The sequence below is a fragment of the Chelonia mydas genome, chromosome 24 (genome assembly GCF_015237465.2).
Source record: "Chelonia mydas isolate rCheMyd1 chromosome 24, rCheMyd1.pri.v2, whole genome shotgun sequence".
NCBI classification, from domain to species: domain Eukaryota; kingdom Metazoa; phylum Chordata; order Testudines; family Cheloniidae; genus Chelonia; species Chelonia mydas.
The window spans coordinates 8,822,337-8,843,114 of NC_051264.2; the positions used below are offsets into that span (position 1 = coordinate 8,822,337).

General features: G+C 50.4%; 1 protein-coding gene across 4 annotated transcripts; it reads left to right on the plus strand.

The window, feature by feature from the left end:
* Nucleotides 1-341: 341 nt before the first annotated feature.
* Nucleotides 342-19,969, plus strand: RFX5 (regulatory factor X5). 4 transcript variants are annotated; one of them, XM_027830312.3, is made up of 10 exons: nt 342-627; nt 2,571-2,705; nt 5,579-5,612; nt 6,138-6,220; nt 6,713-6,835; nt 7,681-7,797; nt 11,796-11,877; nt 12,803-13,001; nt 17,712-17,809; nt 18,443-19,969. In XM_027830312.3, exons 2-10 carry the CDS (start codon nt 2,587-2,589, stop codon nt 19,727-19,729), a joined length of 2,142 nt encoding a protein of 713 aa, XP_027686113.2. In that variant the 5' UTR covers nt 342-627; nt 2,571-2,586; the 3' UTR covers nt 19,730-19,969. The 4 variants fall into 4 exon arrangements, with proteins under 4 accessions (XP_027686113.2, XP_007068182.2, XP_043391552.1 ...); XM_007068120.4 differs by having other exon boundaries at nt 2,575-2,705; XM_043535617.1 differs by lacking the exon at nt 342-627 and adding an exon at nt 2,315-2,345.
* Nucleotides 19,970-20,778: the final 809 nt, after the last annotated feature.

Genomic DNA, 20,778 nt, shown 5'->3' on the forward strand with positions numbered 1-20,778 from the left:
GGCTCAGGCTCTGCCAGGGGGCAGGGAGCGGCCCTGGCTGCTGTGACCCCCGCCCCGCAGCCGCCCTGTCAGCAAAACCTTCCCCCAGGCCTGCATTGCAACTTTCCCCCCCAGCTTCCTCCTCCAGCCGCCCCGCCCTGTGCCAATCCGCAGCTTGTTACTAGGCAGAGTTGTCATCCAGCCGGCCAATCAAGAGACAAATCGGATTTGTATCCGGGTAGAAAAGCCAGCCGCAGCCAATCAGATTAAAGAACGGCCAAAGTCTCCGGGCAGATCAAAGGCGCGTGAGCCAATCAGAAAAACAAAGCGGCAATCAGGGCAGGTTGGGGGGGGTTATTCCCCCCCCCCCCCAGCCAGACGAGTTGGTGCTTAGGTACTTTCTTTTTCTGTTTTGCCATTGGGGCGGCACGTGCCTGTCCTGTGCGCTGGGGGGGGGCAGCGACCCAGCGGGGCTCGGACCATGCTGCCGGGGACGCCTCGCCAGCCGGGGCAGCAAATCTGGGAGCCAAAGGGGAGGCTGGCCGCGGACTGAGCGGCCGGGGCGTGCGCCTCCTTCTCCCTTCCTGCAAACGCACCTTTGGCCATTGGACTCGCTCTAGAGGGGGGCTGTGGTGACCCTGAGAGTAGGTGAGTTTCCTTTGTTTCGTTCCCAGTCTCTTTCTCGCTTTGCAACGTAGCCAAGCCTTGGGGGTGAGGATGGGGCGGGCTTGCAAAGTGCTGGTCGCTCCCAGAGAGAGGAAATCCGTCTTGCAAAACCATAAGAAAGGGACGCACAAGGATCTGCTCTTCTCTGCAAACCGAAAATCGTCGCCTTGGTTGGGCCAAGCTGGGTCTGGGGCATGGCTCTCTGGACCTTGCGGCTGCTGTCAGAGCTGGATGTGCGACATTTCAGGCTCCCCCCCCCCGAAAATAAATGATGAGATCTGGAAACACATGGTGCAAAATAAAACCCGAGATGCTTTTACAGCCAGGAGGAGGAGGAAGATTCCCCCCAGCCTGGGGACAGCGCGATTTGGCAAGTCTGAAGCTGCGGCTCCCAGTTCAACTGCAGATATTTAAATCTCCCTCTTCGTGGGATTTCCCCCCCCCCCCCACTTCCCCCTGGGGCATTCCAGCCATTAATTGATTTCCTCTCAGTGGCAGCACCTCGCCCTGAAGAAGGAACTATAGATACAGGATCTATAACTAAACAGGCTACTCCGGAGCTGAGGTTTGCAGAATTGTAGCATTGCATGCAAATTTCTTGTACAAACTAATAATTAAATTAGCTCCAGTCTTCTGTTGAATGCAGGGTTATTAATGGAGCCTCCTTGAGCTCTGATGAATCCTCACTTTTGCAATTAAAGAGGGAAAAACTCAGCAAAAACTTTATGGTCTTGCTAATTTAATTTGATTTAAAAAATTGTATTTTTTGGGGGGAGGAAAATAGGACAAGAAGAAGAACGCTGTCTGGCGGAGGTAGTCAGAGCTGGGGCTGAGTGTCAGGACTCCTGGGTTCAACTCCAGGCCCTAGGAGGGAGTTTGGTCTAGTGGTCAGAACTGGGGACCAGGCAGTGGGACTGTAGTGTTCTGTTCCCAGCTCTGACACCCACCAACTTGCTGAAAATCACTTGACATAAGACAGCGTTATTTCTTCAGTGCGCTCAGCTTGAGTCCTATATCCGTATTCTTGACATTGATTTTTTTACTTCTTGATTATTTTAATACTGCGATAGTGTCCAGTGGCCTCAGTCAGCATTTGTGTTAGGTGCTGTACAAACTCATGGGAATGGTTTACAATCCAAGGCCCTGGTCTTGCAATGAGCTCTAAGCCCACAGACCCCATTGCAGGGTCGGGGCCTACCAGGAAAAGTGTGTGGGGGGGGAAGAGATCCTGACTGCTTGGGGTCTTTAATGACCACATGTCACTTTTTGCAAGAATCTGGGCCTCGGTGTCAAATTCCAGCAGGGGTTATTGCATTCAACCTCATGAAGGCTAGGGAACTCTTTCATGTCTGTCTGTACTACTCTCCTTTCAGAATTAGGTCCCAGAATTCCCTTTCATGCTTTCAATGGGATTCTCCTCCCATTACGCTTCCTCTCCTCGGCCCCGATCCCGCACTGCGACCCTCTAACTGCTCTGTTTAAGTTGATGGGAGTTGAGGGTGCTGAACACCTTATTTGGGTGCCTAAATGCAGAGGTGGGGGCCCTTGAATTAGGCCCCCAAGTTAGATGACATCAGCCTTTGCTCCCAGCTCTCCTAACCAGCCTTACAAGCGTGAATTGTATTTTCACGCATTTTTATTTCTTTGTAGAATAACTACCTGTATTGTGACAGCATCTACAAGCCCCAGTCGCAAACAAGGTACGAGGTGCTGCACAAACGCAGGACACTGCCACTCTGCTTTTGGACCTCTGCCTCGTCAGCGACACCTGACTCCCTCTAAGCTGTCAGGTTTCTCCCCAAGCAGCAGGGAAAGGGGCCGAGCGCTCGGTTGTAATAACAAATGGCACTTCTGCACCGGTTGGGTGGCTGTCTGCCGTGGGGCAATCTGTTCTGGGCTGCTTTTTCACGGCTCTTGTCTTTTAGGCAGTTGCCGAATGTCATGGCTGACGACAAAGCTGGTCCCAAGGTCTCTAAAAAGGGAAGCTCGCAGTCTGGGAACTCCAGAGGGGATGCCTCAGAGCCCAGCACCCTGCTGCAGAAACTGAAGAGCACCATCTCGTAAGGGCAACATCTGCCTCTCGCTTTTGTATGGCTGGCTTCTTAGATGTTTTCTTAGTGGTAGTGAAAGGCGCTGGCTGCCCAGCCCCGGAGACGTTGCGTTGCTCCGCACCTTGGGCATCCTTATCTCTTTGAATTGTGGTGGTGTGAGGATCTTGTGGTGGTAGGGGCTGTGTGTGATTGATTAGTACAGGCCAACTCCAGCACCCGCACACTAAACCCTACAACTGAAACGAGACCAAAGTATCATAGCCCACAGGAGACTAGACTGCCATGGACGGCAGGCAGAGATGAGGAGGGACCGAGGAATACCAGTGTGTGAGGCGCCCTGGGAATGATGAAGTGAGATATAGCCAGAGAATCCAGGCAAGTGACCTGTACCCACGTACCGCAGAGGAAGGCGAAACACCCCCCACCCCCGGTCCCTGCCAATCTGGCCTGGGAGAAAATTCCTTCCTGATCCCACATCTGGTTGTCAGTTAGATGTAAATGATGCTCAAGGTCTTTAAATATTAACAGGCAAAATGTTTTGCTGTGAAGCAATCAGGGTTGCTACCCATATGCAACATACCTGACTGAAACCCACATGAGCAAGGAAATGAAAAAATTAAGCCACATGGCCCTACATACCGGTCTGCACCACTCACAGACACACTGCTTTCCCTGACCGCTACCCCATCCCACACATGGTAACCTTAACTCTGCCCTGACATAGCCTCCTCTGCTTCATGCTGGCCTCCTTTGTAAAGTGCTTGGACATCTATGGATGAAAAGCGCTATGTAAAAGCTAGTGAATGTTATTTGCTAGGTGAAAGTCCCCGTTGTCATATGGAAGTAATTCATGAAGATAAAAACAAACAAACCTGAAAGTGGCTGAGAACTTAAAACTAGGAAGGTAACAGGCCGTGAAACCCGGCGATGATTCAGCCTGGTGATACGCTGAACAAAAAGAGCTGTCAGCCATGCTTGTAGCTGTGTCCGTCGCTTCACACCGACTCAGTGGTCCTCAGTAGACCCCGAGCGTGTGATGATTTGGTGACACTGACTTAGCCAACATTCTAGGCTTCAGAGTGATACACAGACAGACACATAGACCCTGGACTCTGATTACCAAATTTTCCCCTCCTGACACTATTCGTCATGAGTGTTTGGTGCAGAGGTGTGACAAAGTGGGTAGTTTCTATAATATTTGTATAAATCCTAGGCATGCCTCAGTTTCCCTCTTGCTACCCAGTGGGTGCAAAAGGTTTAACCCTGCTCCTGGAACAGGACAGGAGGGGTGTGCGGGTCACCTCGCTGTCTGGAGGGGAATGGGTAGAGTCAGTAAAGAACTGGCTCAAACCAGCCCGAATCAACAGAGGGCCTCCAGCAAGACCGAGAGATGCCCTCAGGGTTGAACACCTAACAGCAGGAACCCCTCTGCCCCGCAGGCTGGACCGGGGACAGAGCTAGAGAACAAGGTGTCAGGTGACTGGAGGAAGGGTGACCCCTTTGGAGGGACTCAGGAGCCCGGAGCTGGGCAGATAAAGGGGAAACATGGGACGAGAGCCAGAGGTGGAGTCCATCACAGCTTGGCTGGCTCATCAGGGCACTGGTTTAACCAGAGTGGACTATGGCATAACTTCTGCCTTTCTGTGCTACCCCAAGGATGTTCGGATTCTGTAGCCAGGTGACTCATCAATGGCTCCCTTGTTCTGAAAAAGGCTGCCTGTGTCACTGTAAATACTCCCCGGAGAGCACGGTGCGGGCCCGGTACAAGCCTCCCGCTGGAGTTTGGCTTGGCCGGATTCACTCCAGGGAGCCATGGACAGAGACAGGGAATGCTGGGGCCAGAGGCCTGCCCCTGTGGATCTGTGTGGGTCCTTGGGGTCCAGCACAGTAAAGGGGTCACTCCCAGGAGGCTACTTACAGGCTGGGACATAGCTCAGACCCTGTGACTCCGTGAGTGGTGGTGTGTTGGGGGAGGATAGTTTGGTAAAGGGGGTGACAGAAGGCTCACCCCCCAAGTGGGCAGGGCCTTCTTAATGACTTCAGAGGCCTCTGGGCACAGCGTATCGGGTGGGGGGGCAGCGGAGCCCTGCCACGTTACAGTAGAAAATAAATAGTAATTCTTGCCTGTAAAATGTTATTGGGAACTAAAACACAACGTAGTGGTAACAGAAAAAGTGTTAAATGTATTCTGCTGATTTAAAAACCTCTGCAGGCAGCGAAGTGACAACTGACCTCTGAAAATCCAATTTCCTGAATCACTCCGGACTCAATATTCATCATCGACTCGATTAACATTTTTTTGTTACACATCACCGCTGGGGCCACCTTTCCGTTGGGGGCTCTGGGCACATGCCCAGTTTGCCCCTGCCTTAAGCTGTCCCTGCTGGTGCGAGCAGGGCAGAGTTAAGGTGTGTGGGTTATAGGGGATGGTAATTTGCCTGTGGGTGGAGGAATAGAGGGGATGTACTATTCCGTGGCTCAACATTTCATTGCTCCTGTGGGTTTGAGTCAGGCAAGCTGTGTGTGTGTGAAGCAAGCCTAAACGTTTCCCAGCAAAGTTTTTTGCCTGTTTAATTTCCTGGTTTTTTTAATCCTTAAGCGAATGCGTCTTTGCTGGGGGAGTGGATCTGTGGGCTGGATGTAAAAGCAGCTGCTGACTGAGTAGACGTTCTGTTACAGCAGCTGCTGCATATGAAAGCTTTCTCTGTTACGCGCAGAAGCTGGGCTTTGACTCCAACGTACTGGAGGCGGCAGTGAGGTTTGGCTGGGAACCCCTGAGGTGTTTTCCGTCCCTGTGGTTCTGCTTTGTGCAGGGAGTGCTGTACGGTCCACGCTCTGTGGCTTGATGACGGATGCTTTATTTTTTCTCCTGTTTTAAACAGCAAATCCGTGCAGAGCAAAGTGGACAGCATTCTGGTGAGTGTCTTGAGCAGCTCTTCGGCTGCTTAAAAGCCTTGTAGCGTAGAGACCAGCACAAGTGAGTGTCAGCCCTGAATCTTCTCTCAATGGCAACATCCCATGCTGCTCTGCCTCTTACCATACTGGCTCAGTCCCTCAATTCTGCCTAATCCAGTAATCCTGCCATAAGGGATCCGTTCAGTGGTCCAGTCAGTCCAGGATCCGATCTCTAAGAGGAGCAGTGAGCAATGCGTGATCTTTCAGAGCAAATCAGACCATCTGCCCTTGACCAATTATGTATTGCTAAATAGAGTGGGTGGGAGAAGGCCTTCTTCCTTCCTGACCCCTTTATTGGTCAAGTCATGCCCTGATGCATAAGATTTTATTTACCTTGCCTTGCACAGCAGCAAACATAATTATTGGTCATAGAATGATCTCTGCTAAGAAGTCTCTTTAGTCATTGCAATTAGCAAAGTAATTTAACTTCTGGCTGTTTTGCTGCCTCCGTTGAACCTCTAACCATTTTGTCCCTGCTAACAATAGCAAGATGTGCAGAAATTTTCAGACAACGATAAACTCTACCTGTACCTACAGCTGCCATCCGGTCCGAGTTCTGGGGAAAAAAGGTAGGGAACAGTCTGAGATACCATTGTGCCTTGTCTTTCACTACAGCGCAGTTCAGTGGTTAGCACAGGAGGAGGTTGGGGATCAGGATTCCTGGGGACTGTTGCCAGTTCTGGGAAGGGGGTGCAGGAGTTCTGGGCAGTTGGACCCTGGGGTTCTCTTGCCGGTTCTTGGAGGGATCGTGGCCCGGTAATTTAAGCAGCATGACTGGGTTCTCTTCAAGCTGATGCCAGTGTTTCCCTGTAACTCAGTTTTCCCATGTATTACCCCCCACCCATTTTATATTACTTCCCAGCCTCATGGGTATGGGAGGGAGGGAGTCTCCAAATAATGCCTATGATCCTCTGAAAGTTGCTACAGAGAGGAATGTAACCCTGGCCTGGCAACCTCTCTGTCTCCCCCCTCAACCCCTCACTGATGCAATCTCTGTGCTAATTAATGTTGTCTCTAATTTGATCATGTCTGCTTACCATGACCTGCCTCCCTGGGAGCAGCAGCCTGGACCTGAGCTCCTTGAGCACTGCTGAGCACATGCATGCATGCAACTGGATCCGGAATCACCTGGAGGAACACACGGACACCTGCCTGCCCAAGCAGGATGTCTACGACACATACAAGTGAGCATGTGCACAGGGCCCAGCGTGAGTCAGTGCAGCCAGCGGCCTTGCATTGCGAGCGCTCTGGATCTTGCAGGCTAAGCAGGGACTGGCTGCATCAGGGCTTGACTGGGAGGCCTCCAAGGAAGGCCTTAGATTTCCAGCCTCAGTTCATTCATAGTCCGTTTGTACCCATAACATCCTGGATTACCAGCTCCTTGGGGCAGGGACTGTCTCTTTATTCTGCGAATGTACAGTGTCTAGTGCTGGTCCGTGACCAGGGTTCATAAGTGCTACTGTAATATACCTAATACTTTACAGCGCCTGGCGCAATGGGGTCCTTCCTGTTCCATGACTGGGATGCCTACGCGCTACCGTAATACGCCTAATAAATAATCCTGAGCAAATGCCAACTGTGCTAGTGATGCTCAGCGTTACTAAATTCCCTGTGGTGTTTCAGATACACACCCAGAGATCATTCTCCACGTCACTATGGGACCACACGCTGCTGTTCTTACTTGGGCAAAAAATCCATTGCCTGAGTCAGAACTGTAGCACTGGGCTGTAATGTGTTGGGCAGCTGTTAAAATGCCATTTCACCAGAGGTGGCTGCATTTCAGTGGCGGAGAGTGATTTCCCTCTGTACAGGGAGTAGATCTTGAGTTTGCGGAGGCTGAGTTTACAAAGACCCTCTGTGATAAATGTAATATGACTTAACTAGAAGAGGTGCCGGCACCCAGCGTTCAGTACTGCTGGTGATAATCCACGGGGAAGCAATCGAATGCACTGCCAAGACAGTAGTATCAAGTGCAGGACCTTGGCTTTGGGATGAAACTCTCTCTCCTCTGATCCTCTGAACCCGGCAGGCGATACTGTGATAACCTCTGTTGTCACCCTCTGAGTGCCGCTAACTTTGGGAAGATCATCCGGGAGATCTTCCCGAACATCAAAGCCAGAAGACTGGGAGGACGAGGACAATCGAAATATCCTTGTACACTAAATAACCTCTGTCTACGCCTCCGAGAACTAGCCCAAGCAAAGGGATGATGTCAGCTTAGTTTTGTGTGGACAGGGTTGGCGTCTTCTAAAGAACAAGAATGAATGGAAATGATTTGTTTTTAATTGATTAGTCATTACATTTTGCAGCACCACAGGGGAATGGAGCAGTTGGAGAAGGGAAGTGGGAGCAGGGCTCCTGGATTGTATTCCCAGCTCTGGCAGAGAAGTGGTGTCTAGTGGTTAGAGCAGGAGGCTGGGAGTCAGGAATCTGGGAGGGGGTGGTATTGAGTGGCTGAAATAAGAAACTGCATGTCAGGACTCCTGGGTTCTGTTCCTAGCTCTTATTAACAAAGTGCTGTGGGATCCTCTAGCACAGAGGTTCTTAAACTTAATTGCACCGCGACCCACATCTGACAAGAAAAATTACTTCATGACCACAGGAGGGAGGACCGATGCCTGAGCCCACCCGAGCCCCACTGCCCTGGGTGAGGGGTCCAAAGCCCGAGCCTCACCGCTCTGGGCAGGGGGGCCAAAACTGAAGCCCAAGGGCTTCAGCCCCAGGTAGGGGGCCTGCAACCTGAGCCCCGCCGTCCAGGCTTCAGCACCAGGCAGTGGGGCTCGGGCTTCAGCGCTGGGCCCCAGTAAGTCTAAGCCAGCCCTGGCGACCCCATTCAAAGGGGGTCATGACCCACTTTGGGGTCCCAACCCACAGTTTGAGAACAGCTGCTCTAGCAAAACAAAAACAATGAGGAGTCCGATGGCACCTTAAAGACTAACCGATTTATTTGGGCATAAGCTTTTGTGGGTAAAAACCCCACTTCTTCAGATGCATGGAGTGAAAATTAAAGATACAGGCATAAATATACTGGCACATGAAGAGAAGGGAGAACCAATGTTGACAAGGCCAATTCAGTCAGGTTGGATGTGGTCCACTCCCAATAATTGTTGAGGAGGTGTCAGTACCAAGAGAGGGAAAATTGCTTTCGTAGTGAGCCAGCCAGTCCCTATTCAAGCCCAAATTAATGGTGTTAAATTTGTAAATGAATTGTAGCTCTGCAGTTTCTCTTTGAAGTCTGTTTTTTGTTTTTGTTGAAGGATGGCTACTTTTAAATCTGTTACTGAGTGTCCAGGGAGATTGAAGTGTTCTCCTACAGACTTTTTTGTATGTTAACATTCCTGATGCCTGACTTGTGTCCATTGGATACAGACTAACAGGGCTACCCCTCTGATATCTAGCAAAACAGGGTTGCCAACTCTCATGGTATTTGGGAATTTCCTTAAAGCCCCGACTCTTAGAAGCCTGTGATTCCATGAGAACCCATGATCTGGGGCAAAAATTGGGGATTGATCCTGCTTTGAGCAGGAGGTTGGACTAGATGACCTCCTGAGGTCCCTTCCAACCCTGATATTCTGTGATTCTAAGTTTCTAGCTGTCATGGTTGCAAAGAAAATTTTGTAAATGCAAACCCTGAAGGCTCAAAAACCAGAAGGCAAATAAAAAAGAGCCCAAGTTTATTATTTTTTAAAATCTAGGATTTTTTGGGGGTGTCTAACTCATAATGGTTGAATATGTGGGATTGGCACTACGGTTACTCTGGAACACGCTTTGGGATCCTCTAATGAAAGCTGATACAAAAGGAAATGTATTATCTTTAAATCCTTGATTGATTTTAAGTAGGGCTGTTGATTAATTGCAGTTAACTCACGTGGTTAACTCAAAAAAATTAATTGCAATTAAAAAAAATTAGTCGCAATTAATCACCGTTTTAATTGCACTGTTAAACAATAGAATACCGGTTGAAATGTATTAAATATTTTGGATGTTTTTCTACTTTTTCAAATAGTTGAAATTTACAACGCAGAATACAAAGTGCACAGGGCTCACTTTATGTTATTATTTTTATTACAAATATTTGCACTGTAAAAATGATAAAAGAAATAGTATTTTTCAATTCACCTCCTACAATACTGTAGTGCAATCTCTATTGTGAAAGTGCAACTTACATATGTAGATTTTTTTTTTGTTACATAACTGCACTCAAAAACAAAACAATGTAAAACTTTAGAGCCTACAATTCCACTCAGTCCTACTTCTTGTGCAGCCAATCGCTAAGACAAACAAGTTTGTTTACATTTATGGGAGATAATGCTGCCCTCTTCTTATTTACAATGTCACCTGAGAGTGAGAACAGTTGTTCGCATAGCACTATTTTAGCCGGCGTTGTTAGGTATTTATGTGCCAGATATGCTAAACATTTGTATGTGCTTTCATGCTTTGGCCACCATTCCAGAGGACATGCTTCCATGCCAGTGACACTCGTTTAAAAAAAACTGCATTAATTAAATATGTGACTGAACTCCTTGCAGAAAGAATTGTATGTCTCCTGCTGTTTTACCTGCATTCTGTCATATATTTCGTGTTATGGCAGTCTCAGATGACGACCCAGCATGTGTTCGATTTAAGAATACTTTCACTGCAGATTTCACAAATGCAAAGAAGGTACCAATGTGAGATTTCTACAGCCCTTGACCAAGGTTTACAAATCTGAAGTGCCTTCCAAAATCTGAGAGGGATGAGGTGTGGAGCATGTTTTCAGAAGTCTTAAAAAAGCAACACTCCAATGTGGAAACTACAGAACCTGAACCACCAAAAAGGAAAATCAACCTTTTGTTGGTGGCATCTGACTCAGATGATGAAAATGAACATGCATCAGTCCTCACTGCTTTGGATTGTTATTGAGCAGAACCCGCCATCTGCATGAAAGCACGTATTCTGGAATGGTGGGTGAACCATGAAGGGACATAGGAATCTTTACTGCATCTGGCACGTAAATATCTTGCGACGCTGGCTACAACAGTGCCATGAGAACACCTGTTCTCACTTTCAGGTGACATTGTAAATAAGAAGGGGGCAGCATTATCTCCTGCAAATGTAAACAAACTTGTTTGTCTGGGCGATTGGCTGCACAAGGGGTAGGACTGAGTGGACTTTGTTTTATTTTTGAGTGGGGTTTTTTGTACAAAATTCTACATTTGTAAATTCAGCTTTCATGATAAAGGGATTGCACTACAGTACTTGTATTAGGTGAATTGAAAAATACTGTTTCTTATGTTTGTTTTTTTACAGTGCAAATATCTGTAATCAACAATAAATATAAAGTCAGCACTGTACACTTTGTATTCTGTGTTGTAATTGAAATCAATATATTTGAAAATGTAGAAAACGTCCAAAATATTTAAATGAATGGTGTTCCATTGTTTAACAGAGCGATTAATCACGATTATTTTTTAATCATGTGATTAATCACGATTAATTTTTTTAATTGCTTGACAGCCCAAATTTTAAGCCCAGAAAGTAGCACTGTGATCATCCACTCTGACCTCATATATAACTCAAGCCCTAGAACTTCCCCAAATAATTCCTGTTTGAACAAGAGCAGATCTTTTACCAGAACATCCAATCTTAAACTGGAAATTCCCAGTGATGGAGAATCCATCTGGCCCTTGATAAATTGTCCCAATGGCTAATTACCCTGACTGTTAAACATTGATACCCCATTTGCAGTCTGAATTGTTGACCTGCTAATCTAGCTTTGGACAGAAGTAGCCTCTTCTGCAAGTCCAGAGAGAATATATCCTTCTTTTCAGCTTATTCAACTAGTTAAGTTCAGTCAAAGTTGAGATTGGGAGTTGAAAAAGCAGGAAAGTTTATTTTCCTCTTCCACTCATGGTGGGGGTCGAGCAGATCTGGGCTAGCTCATGGGAACTGAGAAGTGGACCGAACTAGTGCGGAGCACAGTGAAGTATAAACTGCATCGGCAGTGAAAAGCAAGAGGTTTTGTGATTCCCAGATCTCTAATTGGATGTGGAAGGAGTCACACTAAGGACTTAAACAGCCTCCTTTCAAGCTTTAACGTCTCACTTTTGCAGCTTTATTTAGTTCCTTCCAACTTCCCACTGAAATTCCTTAACCTTGCCGAACATATTGCTACAGCGGGATCAGGAGGAAGACCGTGGTCAGCATGCCACCCCTGCCCAGCCTGGACCTCAAAGTTACCGATACCGTAAGTTCCCCAGAAGCACGGCCTCCTAGTGTCAAGGCTGCTTGAGCTTTAGTGGGCCATCCTGGTGCTTGTGGGCTCTAAAGCCCTCCATGGTTAGGGGGTGTTTCAGTAGATTTCTGCGATGTCACTGCCCCAGCCTTAGCCACCTAACACACCTGCTCTGAATTTTAGATTTAGCGTTGAGTCTGTTTTGCCTTCATGCCATTGACCATGGGAAGGTCCTAGCTCAGCCCTATCGGCTATAGGAAGTGTTGTGGGGAGGTTGTGTATTCCCCGTACTGTGGGCACTGGGCCCCCTACCATGTCTGGGGCTGGCAGGGGTGTAGAGGGGTTTGTACATAGAGCTGGGAAAAACTCTTCACCCAAAACATTTTTTTATTGTTGTAAAAAATGCAGATTTGGCAACACGGAACCATTGTGTGAATTCATCTCAGTTCCCCCAAATTGTTACAACTGGGGGGGAAAAAAAAAAAAGGTTAAGGAAAAAGTTAAACATTTGACCTTTCGGTGTTTTGGTTCAAAACGATGTCTCAAAATATCGTGTCCTGAACCTTTTAAAAATGGTCAAAAATGAAACCTTTTGTTCGACCCAAAATGGATTGATTTTGACTTTTTGGAAATGCCAGCACATCCATTGCTGGGAAAATTGGTTCTCCTCCCCCCCCCAGCTCTTGTCTGTTGGCATATAACGTGACCCATCCTTGGGAACTGTCCTCACCATGACCTCCTGTGAGTTCAGGCAGGAGCGCCGGGTGTCCATCGGGAGCGCCCCCGGGAGTTTTGGGCACTCGATTACTGAGCACTGGGCAAACACCAGGAGCGCCCTGGGAATTTTGCGTGCTCACTGACTGTGCCCGGAGAGGGGAGCAGAAGCGCTCCAAGGCCTGGTTCTGGTCGCTGACCTCCCTCCCCTCCCCTGACACAGTCGGAGCTGACAGACCTGGTGCAGTCATACCACGACGAGCTGGTGGACGCGGCCTGCGCTTTGACCTGCCACTGGGCTGAGAAGATCCTCAAGCGCTCCTTCAACAACATCGTGGAGGTGGCTCAGTTCCTCATCCAGCAGCACCTCATCAGCTCGCGCTCCGACCGCGCCGACCTGGTCATGGCCATGGTGGTCTCAGGTGGGTCGGGTGCTCAGAAAGGGGATTCCTCCCACAGGACCTGCCCTTGCGCTTGTGTGTGGGGGGTAGGTGGGAGCCCCATTGCCGAGCGTGGGGCTCGGTGGAGTACTGGGACCTCCCACTGTAGCGCTCGTTGCAGGGTTGGGGTTATTGAGGGTGCCGCAGGCCTCTCTACCCAGGCTGGCTTCAGCCTAGCTGCTGCCTCCCCAGTAATGGACATAAGGCTCCATGTGTTGAGTAACACCCCTTTGTGGGGCTGGGTTTATTCACATTCACAAGGAAACTCAAGAACTCCCCAGCCTCCCGGCTGGCTCCCACCTCTCAATGCAGGGCTCTCAGGCATAGAGATCATCGAGCCTGACCACCTGTATATTGCAGGCCACCAACCCCACCCAGCACCCGCACCCCAAAAGCAACCAGACTGAGACTAAAGTATCCCAGCTGGCGGGAGACTAGACTGTTTTGTGCCGCAGGCAGAGAAGGGGAAGGACCCCGGTGCACTAATGCCCGAGGCCTCTCCAATGGCAGAGCATTAAGTGAGAGATTCCCGGTCATGCTGCAAAGCGAAGGAAAAACTCCTAGGGTCCTTGCCATGCTGACCTAGGGGAAATTCCTGCCTGACCCCACATATGGCAGCGATTGGTTAGACCTTGAGCATGTGAGCCAGCCAGCCGAGCAGCTGAGGGGGAGAATGCTCGGAGCACGGCCCTCCCCGACCAGTGTCCCAGCTCCAGCTGTCCTGTCCCCGCTGTGTCAGCAGCAGACTTGTTCTCCGGTCTCCCTCGCAGGCTCCTGCAGGCTGCACCCCTGGGCTCTCTGGCTGGGAGCTGAGGGGGGTCACTCTGCAGAGCAGCTCATGCAGCCCCCTTCATCCTTTGAGTCACCCTTCTCCTTCCTCTGAGTCTTCCCAGGCTTTCTGCCAAAGCTCTGTCTACACTTAAACCACTGCAGCTGCACCGCGGATGCTCCGCAGCATAGACCCTCGTGACAGCGACAGGAGGGGTTCTCTTGTCACTGACGTTAATCCACCGCCACAAGAGGAAGAACTCTTCCACCGACCTACCGCTGTCTTTGCCGGGGGCTAGGTCTGCTTCACGGTGTCAATCAGCGCTGTGGATTTTTCACATCCCAAAGCGACGTAGCTGGCTCGACAGAACATTGTAGGGTACCCTTGGCCTGTGACGGCCAAGCACTGGACACCAGAAATAATTCAAGTCTTCCCCCTTCCCCAGTGTCCTTTAAGAATTGCAGTATTGCTTTTAATAGGTCTCCATTTTCCTGATGCTCTTACGAAGTGTTGCAGTGAAAATTTGGATATTTAAAGGTTTGGATACTTAAAGATACTTAAAAGTTTCCCATATATCCCCTTTCAATGGTACACTCTGCACTCCCAAAGAAGCTGATCAGCTCTTTCCTGGACCTTGCCTGTTCTGTCTTCATGTTTGTTTATTAGAAACAAATTACGGTTTGAGCCACAATGACCAGTTAAAATTCTAAATAGAGCCACTTCACTCCTTCTCTCAGGGCCTTGGAGTATCTGAGTATTTTCGACTCTTGGGCACGTTTCATAGAATCATAGGATTGGGGGGGACCTCGAGAGGTCATCTAGTCGAGTCCCCTGCACTCATGGCAGGACTAAGTATTATGTAGACCATCCCTGGCAGGGGTTTGTCCAACCTGCTCTTAAAAGTCTCCAATGATGGAGATTCCACAACCTCCCTAGGCAATTTATTCCAGTGCTTAACCACCCCAACAGGAAGTTTTTTCGAATGTCCAACTTAAACCGCCCTTGCTGCAATTTAAGCCCATTGCTTCTTGTCCTGTCCTCAGAGGTGAAGAAGAACAATTTTTCTCCCTCCTTCTTGTAACAGCCTTTTCACAGCATCTTTCCCTCTTCATTTCTTTGGGCCCATATTTCCTGCCGTTAACTCATTTTTAATCAGTTTTTTTAAACTCTAGTTTACTTACAGGGGTGTCTAAATCAACTTGCTCGTGTTTAACAGCAATTTTTGCCACTTTGTCGTTGCCCACCACCTCTTTGTGTGCTAGGATCTGTGCTATCACTGCGATTACACCCAGCTTCATCAGTTCTGTTGTTAACCGTAACGTTTCATTACATGGAGCATTTCCGCTCTCCGAAGAGTGGTTTCTGATCGCCCGGAGTCCTGATAAGGAATCAGACAGGAGGACCGCAGCGGCTGGGCAAACATCTATGACCCAATTTAACGCCAGCATTTTCACAGCCAGTTCAGTCGTTGGAACGGCCCCAAAGTTTGATAGCTGTACAGCTTTCTTGATCCCGCATGTAGGAACGCAGAATGCTGCTCCCAGTCTTCCTGTTGGCCTATCTTTGGCCGGGATATTATACAGACTTATCACAGACGTATTGATTTGCGATATCTTATACGCTTAACATGCCTTTTCCTCGTTCAGTTTCACTGTACAATTCTGTATCTACCTCCGAAGGTATAATTTTCCAATGTTAATGCATTTTCCCAAAGCTATAGATTTTATCCTCTTCTGGGTCTTTCTCTACACTAAGATCCTTTGTCCATGCTTCAGCCCTCCTTACATGAGGCATTTTGAGTTTTTGCCCTACACGTCGTCCATTTAAAAGTGTATCTATTCAGTGTTTCCAATGATGTTAGCCCCAAAGGTTACATCTAAAAGTTTCATTCTTAAGATCATGGGCATTTTACCCACAGCTATCGGCCCTTCACAGCGGCGTTGTGATGAAGGGACCACGTGCAGTATTATGCTACAGTCTGCTGAGCTTGGATTGAGTCAGGCGTTCTCAAATTGGTTTTTGATGCCGAACTGAAATCCTGGCACCATAATCAATAACTGGCCTTCTTAGCGTTCTGTGCAGTGTTACTGCTGCTTTCTGCTCTGCACCCTAGGGCGTTCCAGAAACACTTTTTGAAGTAGGGTGTTCTGCCTTGTCGCTAATATTTTCAATATGATCCTTCCGTGTGAGCTTGCTGCTAAATATCACATCTAAAAATGTGAAGCTTTTAACTACGCTTATTTGCGGCCCATATCAATACAATTTATGATCTCGTTCAGTTTTCCTTTTAGTGACTGTTGTTCCCTCAGTTTTGTCAGTTGAGAAAGTCACCGTTCTGCCCCCTTGCCTCATCTCTACCCTGGAAGCCTGATTTAGCCCCATGACCTGCCTGTCACGTGGCTTTCTCATTCTCCCCACCTATGGAGGTGAGCTGTTTATGTGACAGGTGGGGCTGGATGCAGCTCCCTTAAAGGGGCCAGCCGCCCTGTGACAGAGGACTGGGTCCTGCTGCTCCTGGGGAAATCGCAGGCAAAGTTCCCTCTGCTCTTAGCAGGGCCCCCCAACCCCCGCATCACCTGAGATTAACCCTTTCAGCTGTGACTCTCTGTAGAGCTCCATGGGACATTCCCTTAGTGAGAGGATTTGAAGTCAGTTGCCCAGTTTCCATTAGTGCCTCTGCAGACCGTTTGCACCATGGGGAGGAGCTGCACTGTTCTAGCTGGGCATGGCTAAGATGGCACGGCTGCTGTGTGTAGACAAAGCCCACCTCGATTAGGCTAACCCATAGCGGTAGCGCTGTAATCCTACTGGCCTAGTTAAAGCAATACAAAGCCCTAATGTTGATGTCATAATACTGGTGCGTCCCTGTTTATTATGTCTATTGTATGATCTGCATTTAGACGATAAGGTCTCTGAGACAGGCACCGTCTAGGATCATTTATTAGGTGTATTACAGTAGTCCCTGAGAACCCCAGTAATGGACCAGGGCCCTATTATGCTGGGTGTTGTAGGTACACAGAATGCCCCAGCTCATTTTGAGTTGTGATGGCAACTCCCTCCCTGGAACCCTGGGTGGGCGGAGCGGGGCTGGATGTGGGGTGTAGAGGGCGGAACAGGGCTGGACATGGGGTGGAGTTCCAGTTTTGTTGTGTCTGCACCAAACGTGCAACTTTAATAATAAACTGGGCCCACAACTTTCTGACATAGCCTTGTACGTAGCCTCTTGGTGCTTTAATGTCCGTTTAAAGACCAGTCTAAGTTATACTGGTGCAATGTTCGCATGGGGACAAGCCCTCAGGAACTGGTTTAAACGGAACCAGAATAAGCCCACTCTGAAACTGAAGTAGGGGATTGCACCAGTCTTACTCAGGCCATGTCTACACTGAAAACGCTGCAGCTGCTCCGCTTTACCACTTCAGTGTGTAGACACTATCGTGATGAGAGGGGTTCTCCCATCGCTGTAGTTCATCCACCCCCCCGAGAAGCAGTACCTAGGTTGATGGAAGAATTTTTCCGTTGACTTAGCTACTGCCTCTTGGGGAGGTGGATTGCTTACCACGGTGGGAGAACCCCTTCTGTTGATGTAGGTAGTGTTTACTCTGAAGATCTGCTGCTGTAGTGTTTCAAGTGTAGACAAACCCTGAATTAAACCAGTGTAGCTCTCTTGTATAGACCTGTCAAGCAGACCAGAGTTGGGGCTTTCCTGGCCTGTGACTATAATAAATAACATCCAGGATAGAAAGTAAATGCATTTTTCCCAAATAAATAATAATCCCGGTGCCTTTCAAAGGACTAATAATTTAAGGGAAGGGACTTTTTCCATTTAAAAAAAAACAAAAAAACTTTTCTAGTGAGGGTGATCTTTTAAGAACAATCAAGTCCATGTATTTTTTTTTTTTTTTGGTTGGTTGGTTGGTTTCTAGAAAGTTCAGAAAATATCCACCGAGACACTCGACCACCACAGACTGCCAAGAAGAATGGGTTGGAAACATCGGACAGCACTGTCAAAACCCAGCCGCAGGTGAGAAAGGGTTGGGTGCTGGGGAGAAACCTTCCCACCATGACTAGGGCCCTACTCCCCTAAGAGCTGAAAGGCTGGTATGGTCAGCCCCTGCTTGGAATTCGGCTTACTGTTAATCTAAGGAAGAGTGGGGTCTAGTAGTTAGAGCAGGGGGGCAATGGGAGCCAGGACTCCTGGGTTCTAGCCCCAGCTCTGGGAAGAGAGTGAGGGCTAGGGTTAGATCAGAGGGAGCTGGGAGCCAGGCCCCCTGGGTTCTAGGCCCAGCTTTGGGAAGAGAGTGGGGTCTAGGGTTAGATCAGAGGGAGCTGGGAGCCAGGCCCCCTGGGTTCTAGCCTCAGCTCTGGGAAGAGAGGTGGGGTCTAGTGGTTAGAGCAGGGGGGCTGGGAGCCAGAACTCCTGAGTTCTTCTCACACCTCTGCCACTGAATTCATGCCGTTAGCAAGTCAGTTCTCTGTGCCTCAGTCTCTCCTATAAAATGGGGGTGGCAGTAGCCTCAGGAATGGGGTTGTGGGCCCTCATCGCTGAACCCTAGTTGGGTGTAGGTGTTTGGCGGAGGCTCTGGAGATGGGTGCAGCGTGGGTGTGTGGTGATGCCCCTTCTGCCAAAGTCCATCCGTCTGTCTTTGCCTGTCAGAACAAAAAGGAGAATAACTCGAAACCCTCCGTCCCACCCCGAGCCGAGAGGAAGAAAACCCCAGAGACCCCCAAGCCGGTGAGCAGCCCCCAAGTCAACGCCCTGGTGGCTCGCCTGCCTTTCCTCCTGCCTCGCATCCAGGCCAGCGAGAGACTGATGCCGCCGGGTGCCCAGGCCGTGCGCTCCTCCCCTCCCATCCTGGCGCCCAAGATCACGGCCACGCCCATCGGGGGCACGGTCAAGATGGCCGCCCTGCCGCTGCCGGTGGGCACTGCTTCCTCCCTGCCCATCAACCTGGCACCGGGCGTGAATGGGGCGGCGGGTCTGGTCAGCCAGCAGGCGGCGGTGCCGGTGATCAACATGATCCTGCCCAATGTGCCGACCGGCATGGGCATCCCCGTGGCCGAAATCCCAGCTAACCCCAAGAGTGCAGCCGGCGGCGCCAGCGAAGGGCACAGCCCCGCCAAGAGCAGCGAGGGGCCAGCCGGCAGCCGGCAGGAGGCACAGGGAGCCAAAGGGGCCAAACGCCCCCTGGAATCGCCTGGCGAGGCTTCCAGCATCAAGAGGAAGCGCGGTCGGCCCCGGAAGAGGCCGGAGGAGGCGGAGGCCTGTTCGCTGGATAAATGCAGCAGCACGGAGGAGGCGGGTGCCCCTGAGACCAGAGGAGGGGGTGATGCCGTCCAAGAGGGTAGCACATCACGGGGCTCAATCGTCTCGGGCGGGAACGGAGGGTCGCCCAGCCCGTGTCCCGGAGAGCCGGGAGGGCTCTGTGTGGGAGGCCCAGACAGCCGGGCTAAAGGAGCGTCGCTAGGTGCTGACCGAGCCATGGGCACCTCCCAGGTGAGCGTCATCCAGGATGGCCGGTTGAGTGATCAGAGCCAGGTGAAAGCTGGCACCCAGGAGCTGGAGGACGATTTGCAGGCGCCGATGAATCTAGGCGAGGCTGGGCCAGCGGTGGCAGGGGGGGCCTTGGCTTCTGTACCACGATCCCAAGGCTCCCAGGAAGGGAGACCTCACTCCCGCTCTCCCTTGGGAGACACCAAACCGGAGAGCCCGGAAAAAAGCCCGGCCTTGCCGCCGCTATCAGCGATTTCTGCCCCCGGCGACCGCGCTCGGCCGTCCGACTCCGGGAGCTCTCCCGATTTGCTTTGCGACGCGTCTGGCTCGGAGGAGTCGTCGCCGGGTTTGTGCTCTGCCGGCGCTGGAGAGGACAAAGCCCCTATGCGCCAGCGCAGCCCTGCTTCCCAAAGGCTCCCCAGCCCCCAGTCCGCAGCGGATCGCCCCTGAGCATGCCCTGTGCAGCACCCCCGCCACAGCAAGCCGAACTCGGCGTCTGCCCATGTCCGGGTTCGCAGCCAGGAGTTGGCGCTCTGCCACAACCGGACGCCTCGCAGGGAAGATTTAAAAATGATATTCATTTGCTAACTGCCTCCGACCCTTCCCAGGGCTGCAGAGTAACACCCTTCTTCCCTCTTCCCCCCCCACCCCCCGATGCCATGCTATTAAATAAAGCCAATCCTTGCCACACACAGTTTGTTTGTGATCGGCAGCCGTCACCTTTTCTCTGGCCCAGCAATTTGGTTTTGCTGCAGTGGGAGGCCAGGCCAATGCACCGTCTCTCCTGCCCCCTCCGTGAGGAAAGGGCTGCTGCTCCCAGGGGTGGAAAAGATCTGGCTGGAGAGTAGGAAGCCCTCAGGTGAAGAAATGACTTGGGTGACATCTCGCCACTTCAGCCACCAAGGGCATCTACACTGTTCACTGCGCCCAGGCTCTGACTCGGGTTTGAGCCCCAGCCCCCTTCCGTCCACACCAAACCAGTGACTTGGGTCAGCGAGCACTCAGGATCCTGCTGGGGGGTGGGTCAGAGTCTTAAGTCCTGCTGCGAGTTGGGTCCAAGCCCTGTCATTTTGCAGTGGGGATGCAGCTTGAGCTGCAGACCCACGTCAGAAGGTCAGTGCAGTGCAGTACAGACACATTAGCAGGGCTGAGACCTGGGTCCAACCATTGTAAACCCAGGTTTGCAGTGCAGTGGGGCAGCTCAAGTGCAGCCCGAGTCCATAAGCCCAGGTCCCACAGACCTGGGTTAAGCGTGCAGTGCAGAGGTACCCCAAGAGATCGTGTTCACGGTGCCCTCTGCAGACTGCGCTGCTCTTGGATACTGGACAGCACGGCTGGTTTCAGGCCACTGGTGTAACTGCCCCAAAGCAAACTGCTGGAGTTAATGCCCTTCGCCCTGACGCAGCATCACGTGCATTGCTGCGGTTACACCAGGGCTGAAATCAGAGGCCTTTGGGGCGCACTGCCAGTCTTGCATCTAGAGGGAGTTTTTGCTGCTG

Excerpts from the sequence above, each read along its gene's own strand:
- RFX5 (XM_027830312.3), top strand. The coding sequence starts at position 2,587 with ATGGCTGACGACAAAGCTGGTCCCAAGGTCTCTAAAAAGGGAAGCTCG. Across the intron at positions 5,613-6,137 it reads GCAAAGTGGACAGCATTCTG|CAAGATGTGCAGAAATTTTC; the intron begins GTGAGTGTCTTG and ends TGCTAACAATAG. Across the intron at positions 11,878-12,802 it reads ACCTCAAAGTTACCGATACC|TCGGAGCTGACAGACCTGGT; the intron begins GTAAGTTCCCCA and ends CCCCTGACACAG.